At 45.2% G+C, this 9,707-nt stretch overlaps 1 protein-coding gene across 1 annotated transcript; it reads left to right on the top strand.

Annotated features, from left to right (window-relative positions):
• Positions 1 to 260: 260 nt before the first annotated feature.
• On the top strand, positions 261 to 8,494 carry LOC101467143 (small integral membrane protein 36). Its single transcript, XM_076887814.1, has 2 exons — positions 261 to 901; positions 4,260 to 8,494. Exon 1 carries the CDS (start codon positions 464 to 466, stop codon positions 791 to 793), a length of 330 nt encoding a protein of 109 aa, XP_076743929.1. The 5' UTR covers positions 261 to 463; the 3' UTR covers positions 794 to 901; positions 4,260 to 8,494.
• The last annotated feature ends 1,213 nt before the right edge of the window (positions 8,495 to 9,707 follow it).

Here is a 9,707-nt window from a genome sequence, read left to right on the forward strand (position 1 = left end):
CATATTACATGACTCCTAAATCCCCAAAGCAGCGCTTATGGCAGGCTGACAGGTGTGTGCCGCAGCCGGCCTCCATTTTGCGAGTATGGTTTTTGCCACGGCGCTGGACGTGTAGCTGGCAAAATCAAAATGGTGGCTTAAGTTATTAAAACTGAGCAGCTTTCGTCATTGGCTGCTGAACGTCAAGGTTGGAGGAGCAGCGAGGATTAATGTCCTTTAAAGCACAAAGCCTGCTGTCACTGCCCGCTCTCTCTCTCTCTCAGCTGATCCCGTCATCTCATCATCCCACGCCGTCCTCTGCTCTCTTTTGCTCTTTCTCTCTTTCCGGCCAGCTGTCCAGCCGACGTCCATCACTGCGGGATTTTTTTTCTGCTTCTCTCTCTCATTTCCCCAGATTTCCCTTTCTTTCTTTTCCCACCATCTCTTCCTCCTCTGGATCCGGGCCGAGATATGAAGCGGCACCATGGGTTTTATGGAATTCTACCTGGAGATTGACCCCGTCACCCTGAACCTCATCATCCTGGTCGCCAGCTATGTTATCCTGCTGCTCGTCTTCCTCATCTCCTGCATCTTGTACGACTGCCGTGGCAAAGACCCCACCAAGGAGTACGCCCCTGACAACACGCCAGCGCCACCCAGCCAGTCGCCCATACGCCTGGTGGTCATGCAGAACTCGCCCACCACCACCCGGTACGAGCCCAACAACAAAGCGGGCCACGCCGAGCTGCCGACGCCAGACCTGAGCCGGGATAGAGGAGAGCGGGAGCGGGAGAAGAGGAGTACTCTGGTCTGAGAGGAAGAGGAAAGTTCAGACGGATAATCATGAAGTGCTGCTGTTTCATTCTCAGACTCTTGTTTTTTAAATTGAACATCCCGGATGGCGCCGAGGAGTCAGCAGGAGGTAAGGCGTCCCGAGGAGGCCACTCAGCAGGCCTTTGGTGGGTTTGATGGAGGTACTGGTCCATGTGTGATGGAGGTACTGGTCCATGTGTGATGGAGATACTGGTCCATGTTTGACGGAGGTACTGGTCCATGTGTGATGGAGGTACTGGTCCATGTTTGACGGAGGTACTGGTCCATGTTTGATGAAGGTACTGGTCCATGTTTGACGAAGGTACTAGTCCATGTTTGAAGGAGGTACTGGTCCATGTGTGATGGAGGCACTGGTCCATGTTTGACGGATGTACTGGTCCATGTGTGATGGAGGTACTGGTCCATGTTTAACGAAGGTACTGGTCCATGTGTGATGGAGGTACTGGTCCATGTTTGACGAAGGTACTGGTCCATGTTTGACGGAGGTACTGGTCCATGTTTGATGGAGGTACTGGTCCATGTATGGTGAAAACAAAGAGAATCATTGTGCTGCTGTGTTTCTTTGGAAGACCAAACCTTGTTTTAATCCCTGTTGAAGACAAACACTCTGGATCCTTTGTTGATTCTCATTCATGTCCAAGTCTCTATGATGGATTTGTGGCCCGATGTTCTGAGATAATAAATATATAGTTTAACTATAAAAAAAAAAAAAGAATCGATAAAGCTTTTTCTTCTTCTCTGACTTTACGGGGACCCCGCCAACCACCTGACCTACATCATGGGGACTCCTACATTCTGAGGACCTTTGTGAAGCTTGTTTATTGGTTCATTTTGGGGTTAAGTCACAGTTTACAAGTAAAGGGTGAAACGTGTGTGTGACCGTGTGTGTGACTGTGTGTGAATGTGTGTGACTGTGTGTGTGAATGTGTGTGTGAATGTGTGTGAATGTGTGTGACTGTGTGTGTGAATGTGTGTAACTGTGTGTGTGACCGTGTGTGTGACTGTGTGTGTGTGAATGTGTGTGACTGTGTGTGACCGTGTGTGTGACTGTGTGTGTGTGACTGTGTGTGACTGTGTGTGACTGTGTGTGTGACTGTGTGTGAATGTGTGTAACTGTGTGTGTGACCGTGTGTGTGACTGTGTGTGTGTGAATGTGTGTGACTGTGTGTGACCGTGTGTGTGACCGTGTGTGTGACTGTGTGTGACCGTGTGTGTGACTGTGTGTGTGTGAATGTGTGTGACTGTGTGTGACCGTGTGTGTGTGACTGTGTGTGACTGTGTGTGTGTGACTGTGTGTGACTGTGTGTGTGACTGTGTGTGAATGTGTGTAACTGTGTGTGTGACCGTGTGTGTGACTGTGTGTGTGTGAATGTGTGTGACTGTGTGTGACCGTGTGTGTGACCGTGTGTGTGACTGTGTGTGACCGTGTGTGTGACTGTGTGTGTGTGAATGTGTGTGACTGTGTGTGACCGTGTGTGTGACTGTGTGTGACCGTGTGTGTGTGACTGTGTGTGACTGTGTGTGACCGTGTGTGTGTGACTGTGTGTGACTGTGTGTGAATGTGTGTAACTGTGTGTGTGACTGTGTGTGTGTGAATGTGTGTGACTGTGTGTGACCGTGTGTGTGACTGTGTGTGTGTGAATGTGTGTGACTGTGTGTGACCGTGTGTGTGTGACTGTGTGTGACTGTGTGTGTGTGTGACTGTGTGTGACTGTGTGTGTGTGTGACTGTGTGTGACTGTGTGTGACTGTGTGTGTGACTGTGTGTGAATGTGTGTAACTGTGTGTGTGACCGTGTGTGTGACTGTGTGTGTGTGAATGTGTGTGACTGTGTGTGACCGTGTGTGTGACTGTGTGTGTGAATGTGTGTGACTGTGTGTGACCGTGTGTGTGACTGTGTGTGACTGTGTGTGACCGTGTGTGTGTGACTGTGTGTGACTGTGTGTGAATGTGTGTAACTGTGTGTGTGACTGTGTGTGTGTGAATGTGTGTGACTGTGTGTGACCGTGTGTGTGACTGTGTGTGACCGTGTGTGTGACTGTGTGTGTGTGAATGTGTGTGACTGTGTGTGACCGTGTGTGTGACTGTGTGTGTGTGAATGTGTGTGACTGTGTGTGACCGTGTGTGTGACTGTGTGTGACTGTGTGTGACCGTGTGTGTGTGACTGTGTGTGACCGTGTGTGTGTGACTGTGTGTGACTGTGTGTGTGTGTGAATGTGTGTGACTGTGTGTGTGACCGTGTGTGTGACTGTGTGTGTGACCGTGTGTGTGACCATGTGTGTGACTGTTACCTGTGCTAACACTGACACAGTAAAGTCTTGGTGCCACCTGCCAGGCCATCAGTTCTTCTTTGACTGTGAGGTCCGATGACGGCTCTTTATCATCTGGACCTTCTCGTCCTCACATTTGCACCACTAACACATAAGTGTCCCAGTTACTCAGCCCCACAAACAGATCCTGGGCTCTGCGCTCTTCAACAAGAGTGCAGTTTTAATTCTAGGTGACTCTTAAACTGCTTGGTGCTATGTCAGCATTAACCAGCTTCTCCTGAATAAAGCTGCACTCACATACAGAGCAGCAGCAGACTGCGTCCTCCACCCCCAACCTAAGGTCCCAGAGGACTCGGACTCTTAAGCTTTGGTCCTGACGCTTCAAACCAGCCTGTTAATCCCCCGCCTCTCCCCGCCCACCATCACACAGATCAAATAAGCTGACAACATAAACCCTCACTGGACAGGAAAATAATCAATGGAAAGACTTTGGGGTCAACGTCACTCATCCTTTTGACGTATGCTGGACAGCAGGGATAACTGTTTGGATGCTCGATTGTATGGGTTAATGTTCACAGCTGTGCAGCAGATGTTGGTGTTATCACAGATTTACTGGGTGGTGTTAAAAGAATCTGATGGAGGAACTCTGATGATGTTTGTTTGGAGGGAAATCCTGTATTTGATTCATCTGTATCTGAGAGAACATCCTGTGTTTATGTTGTACTGAAGGAGACACCAACATCAGTGATGGAGACCATTTGTGCACTAACACAGCTGGAGCAGAGTATGGGTGGTAACATCAGATCATGTTCTTTGGGACTTCATGTGTCAGCAGAACATTTAGCATCCTTTTAACAAAAAGCTCCTCCTACATTAGCTCTGAGGTGCTTTCCATCTCCAAGCTCAAGAACAAACTCAGCGTGGAGCTGTTCTTCACTGATGGTCTGCAACAAGTGGAACCACCAAGTCACGGCCATCGGTTTGTTAGAGCAGCGCCAACATACTGAGCACGTCGTTAACGACACGCTTCAAAGGTTCAAACAAATCGGATGAGTTGGAATTTAAAGAAAAACTTAAAAATGCTTCAATTTGTGCCTGAAATGACTGAAAAGCTGTTAAGAACAGAGAATAGTAGAGATCAGAGTATTCACTGTGGTTTTTTCCTGTTCTTTTCCAGGGTTTTGGCCTCACCTGCAAATCGCAGAATTCCCTCCAGTTCCCACCACTGACCTCCGCTCACCTACGGCGCCATCAGCTCACCGTGGATCTGTGGGATTCTGGAGATTTGGCCTCACGGAGAGCTGCAGAAACTTCAGACCTCACAGTGTGTGAACTTGAAGTCATCAGCAGCAGATTCTCCATCTCACCTCAGTGCTGATGTGACCCCAACCCGCCAGACTGACAAAGACTGTGAGGGTGGTGTCAGCACCTTCCCTGAAACCACAGAGTGTGGTATCACTGGAAAACTGAAGATAGCAGTGATGGAGCAGGGCGCTGGCTGCGGTTCTTCAATGGATGCCATCTTATCCAGGAGGAACGCTCCTCGCTACCCTGCAGGAGTCTCACTGTTGAGTCTGACGACTGAACGTTTAAGGAAAACAACTACAGTGCACTGTATTCAATCCTTAAATGCACACGTTAATGATCTAAGTATGCTTCTTCATTTTGAGTAAATCAGAGCTTCAGAAGAGCCAATCAGCTTGGTGTTCATGACGACGTCCAGTTACGATGACCCTGTTAGCGTTTCCCACGCCACTAACGAGAAATCCAAACGTGTTTTTAAAAGCTGAGGCTGACACCCCTATGTCCTACAGAGGTAACTAAGGTTACAGACAGCATGTTTTCAAACCCCACCCCCTCCTTCCCTTTGCCTCGCTGTGGCAGGCAGCGTGTCCGTGGACAGGAATCGCCAGGGGCTGAATCTTATACACCTGCCACACATCGGGGCCATAATTGGGACAGGAGCCACTTTGATTTATTTCTTGTGCTTTGAGTCTGTGATACTGATGTGGATGACAACACAAACACCATCACATCCAGTCAGAGGATGATACTGGTGCCCAGTTTGCAGCAGGGGGAACCTTTAAAGGTTGTGTTGCTAATAACAAAAAGGCGTTCATGGAAGCTCCTGAACAGGCAGCCATATTCTGTAAGCTGCATTTACAGCGCTTAACAAACGTGTCACCACACCAACACAGTGTCACAGCTGTTGGTAATGACCTGAACCAGCTTCTGTAACGTTAGCCCGGCTGTATGTGCAATCACGTCAGTCTAAATATGTTAAATGTTACAATATAGTTTCTGTTTTTATACATTCATTTTCAGATTTACTGGTTTACAAAAAATAAGAAAGAAATTGGGGTTCAAAAAAAAGCAAATTTAGTTTATTTGCCAAATAAACGAAAATCAAACGTTATTATTAAACAAGTTTTGACAGATGTTCTTGTTTTATGATCTCTGGTCTAACAGATTTGTTAAGCTCTGTAGCTGCACAGCAACAATAAACTCTGTCTTCTATCATCTGTGAAAACAGCTTTAAATTTAAATATGATTTTATTTGATGCCGTGTTGACAGTTTCCAACATGACACCAGTGTCTGCCATGTCTGCTGTTCCCGTCACGCCACTGAGAATGTTGTAAACATAGCTGGCGACTGCGTGTGACTAAGAACCTTTTTGAATTAGCCCGTCTCCATAGTAACATCAAAGCATCACTTTCTTAAATCATCAGACATTTCTACGAGTACATAAACAACCATTTTAACCAGTGAGACTTCAAACAGCTGCTTGTTATCATTCAATGCAAACTCTTTCTGTTGACTCTGTCACAGTTTCACTTTCAGTTTGTGCACATCCTCGTTATGTTGTCATACCTGTTGTCTGCTGGGCCACGTTAGAGCCTGCCACGTGGACACAGCCTCTCACTTCCTGTTACATTTGTAACGGAAATGTGAAAAACTGGTTTGAAAACCTTCCAAAAATTATTTTAATGAACCAACACAGAAACGTAATCATTCGAAGCATCAGTAAAACTCACGTTTTTAAACAGAGAACTGTGTTTTACATATTAAACAAACAAACAAAAAAAAGAACCATAAAGTAATTAATAAATAATAAGAAATAAAAAAACTAGTCATTACCTGATTGTGCTGTAGCACCTGTAGCGCCGCATGCTGGGTCAGATCAGGTGATCAGGTGAAAACAGGTGATGTTGCTCGGCGGCTGCGGCTTTCTGACAGTCGAGCTCCAAACGTGTCAATACAAACAAAATGAGAAAATGTTATAAAAATAAAATAAAACACACCGTTTTAACAGCTTTTGTGTTACATTTACTCCCCTCAGTACAATCTCATTCACACTGACGACACAGAAATGTCTGCTGGTCTGGTTTACGAACCCAGCGCCGAGGCTAACGTCATAACGCTAACGTTCACATTTCCACCATTTGGTGGTTTTCTCATGTTAGTAAAACCTGAACTTAGAAGTTACAAAAATAAATACTGTTGTGCTTAAAAGATCATGAATAGTTTAAATTTTCATAGACACACTTTGTAATGATTTTGCAGCACCTGTCCAGTGTCTGCTGGGCCTACCTACGAACACGGCGCGGTGGCTAGCTGAGCGAAGCAGTCCAAGCTTTCACCAACTCTTCCAACTTTCCTGATATTTGCAACAAAAAACAAAAACAAAACACAAAAAATCAAATGTAGTTTTGTAAACTGTAGTTAACGCATCCTGTTACCATTTCATCCAAATGAAATGACAAAGAAAACCTGGAGCTGCGAGCCGAACTCTGGAGATTCTCTTTGATTTGTTGATGAAATCAGTATCTCATGTTTTTAGGTCAGTTTAGTGAGACTGTGCACACACAGCCTGACTTTACTGTAGTTCTGTGATCTGTTCAGTAAAAAACTACAAAACTTTAATTAAATTTTTTTACTTTTAAATAATCATTTGAAAAAAAATCTCAATATAAACACTGAGTTTCTACAGAGACGATCACACTGACGCTGCCACACCCTGCTCGCTGCCAGCTGGGCCAGACTGCAAACTAAACCAGCAGGTTATTTTACACTTTTAACCTTCAGGAGATCAAGTCAGCAAAACCTGAAAGACGTTAAAAATGTTTAAAACACAAAAGTGCTGTTGTAAATATAAAAACTCGGAATACTTCCACTTTTGTGGGCGGGTTAGATCAGATCAGCAGTACTCCTGTGGCAGCACAGTCTGCTGGGCCAGTTAATGAGCTAATGAGAGCTAGCTTTATGCTAAATTAAAACCTTTATCAGTTAATTGATCCATGTGATCAGACGTGTTGGAGTAATGTTTGTAGTTTGGGTCTGCTGCTCTGATGCTTTCTGTGATTCAAATATCCATTTGATGTTTCTGGAAACCACTGTGGCTGCAGACTGGTTTAATCCCGCTCCCTTCCTGAAACTACAAAATCCTCCTTGACCAGATAGACTCCGCCCCCACCGCTCATTGGCTCTGGCACTGCCTGACATATGATCCTGCCCCGAGTCTTTTTTAGAGGGCTTGTGCCGCAGAGGCCGTGCTGGAGCAAATCCTCTTATATAAAACAGCACAGCCAGCTGAGCAGCCCACCAATGGCTGCGTCGTATCTGTAATATGAATTGCACAATTATCCGCCCGTCCATGTTTCATGTTTGGGGATTATATCGTGGCCACTGCTGCGTATTAGGAGGATGTATTGTGTATTTGCTGATGTCTTTTTGTCTGTGGGGAAGGTTACGTAAGCTTCAGGTTGTCAACAGGCTCTGACTTCATTACGTTCTTACATACGCTCATCATGAGCCACAGCACAGAGGAAACGAACAGAAGCCCAAAGTCATGGTGCTGAGGTCAACCAGCTCCACTTCACTCCAGATACACAAATATCTAAAAACACATCAAAGGTCGCAAGTTAAGGTTTCACCAGAGTGTCAGAAACACTTTAAATGGTTCAAAATGTATCTGAAGTGAACTGCTTTGTTTTAGTTTGGCCCATTTTCCCTGGTATTTTCTGATAATGCACGTTCCCATATCGTATAACATGCAGCCATTGCATTGCACTTACCTTTCTAAGGCAACCCCACATTTAGGTTTTCTGCTGATCTGCAGACACATGTTACTGCAGCTGCTGATTAAAGAGGTACTTCAGACCATAAGCACAAAGCCTTGTATTAACGATCTGTTATTCCTTTCTGTGATGAAAACATTACAGTTTAGATACTCCTGGATTTTGTGGTTCATGCTGTATGTTCAGACAAATACGAGCTGTAATGTTTTTAAGGAAATCACACTAATGATGTCACGGTTTTCTTTTCAAGTCTGTCACTGTGTAATGGAAATTTCTACTTGATCCCAATGTACAGAAACATGAAAATCTATGAATAAACGAGTGGAAACTAAACGGCTGTTTACCAGTAGAAAAGCCCCAATGGCCTCATTCTGTTTACATATTAAGCCTTTAAAAATTATTTTAATACATCTCCACTGCATGTGACATTTATACTCAGAGTGACGCTCACAGCAACAGTGAACAACATGAGCTAATGCTAGCTTACAAATCAAGTCCACTAATCGCTAAAGTCACCAAACAAGCAGAAGATCAACTCAAACTCCACATAAGGAAACAAACTAGAAACTGATGTGACCTTACACAGGATACATATAGCTACTGTAGCTGGCTGTATCCCAATTCAGGGTCTGCAGCCTTAAAGGCCGCATTTCAAGGCCGATTACGTCACAGCGTAAGGCTGTCCCAATTCAAAGGCTGCTCGAAATGCGGCCCTCAAATGCGTCCTTCATTTCCCTGAATTTTAAGGCTGTAGCAGTGTAGACTTCGTGGTCCCATATATCCCACAATTCATAGTACGGCAGTCGGTGTGGATAAATTTGCCGAAAAAAACGGCGGATGAGGGGCGGCCGAAGAGCAAACTTTAAGTACTGAATATTATGTCACTTATTTATGTGCAAATGTTTAATAACGAAGAACATTAAAACATTACTGTTGGCCACATGTCAGCAAAGTCATGTGACATTAATGACGTTTGTACTAACTTGGTTTTAAAGCCTTTACTTTAAAATATACGCCGTTCAATAGCTGAGCTTAATCTTACAGAGAATGACCAAAGCTCATGTAGAAACAAACAAATGAACAAAATATGTTCTCCTTCATTTCTGTCAAACACAGCTGTATGACACGTTTCCAGCTGTTAGTATCATGGTTGCTAGGCAACCTGGGTAGCGCGACGGATGCTTTTTTTTTTTAAACTTTGTTGACAAACAACAGTATCAGTGCAACGGAGGCTTGACTGTCCCATTACACAAGCCTCGCACTTCCGGCCTCAGCGGTCTTTAAGTACGCGGCCCTTGAGGATCGTTGAGGCTGCGTACTTTAAGGCTGCAGACCCTGAATTGGGATACAGGCGCTGTGTCCCAAAGCCTAGGCTGCATCCTTTGGAGGACCCGGCCTTTGTCTCCCGTGTTTGGAGCAGCCTTCGAATTGGGACCGCCTTCGTCGCCTGGCTGTGACGTAATCGGCCTACAAATGCAGCCTCAGTTTTGGGACACAGCTTGTAATCATTTATCTCTATTAGCAGTTAAATGTCACGGTCTGCAGG

The sequence above is a fragment of the Maylandia zebra genome, linkage group LG8 (assembly GCF_041146795.1).
Source record: "Maylandia zebra isolate NMK-2024a linkage group LG8, Mzebra_GT3a, whole genome shotgun sequence".
NCBI lineage: Eukaryota > Metazoa > Chordata > Actinopteri > Cichliformes > Cichlidae > Maylandia > Maylandia zebra.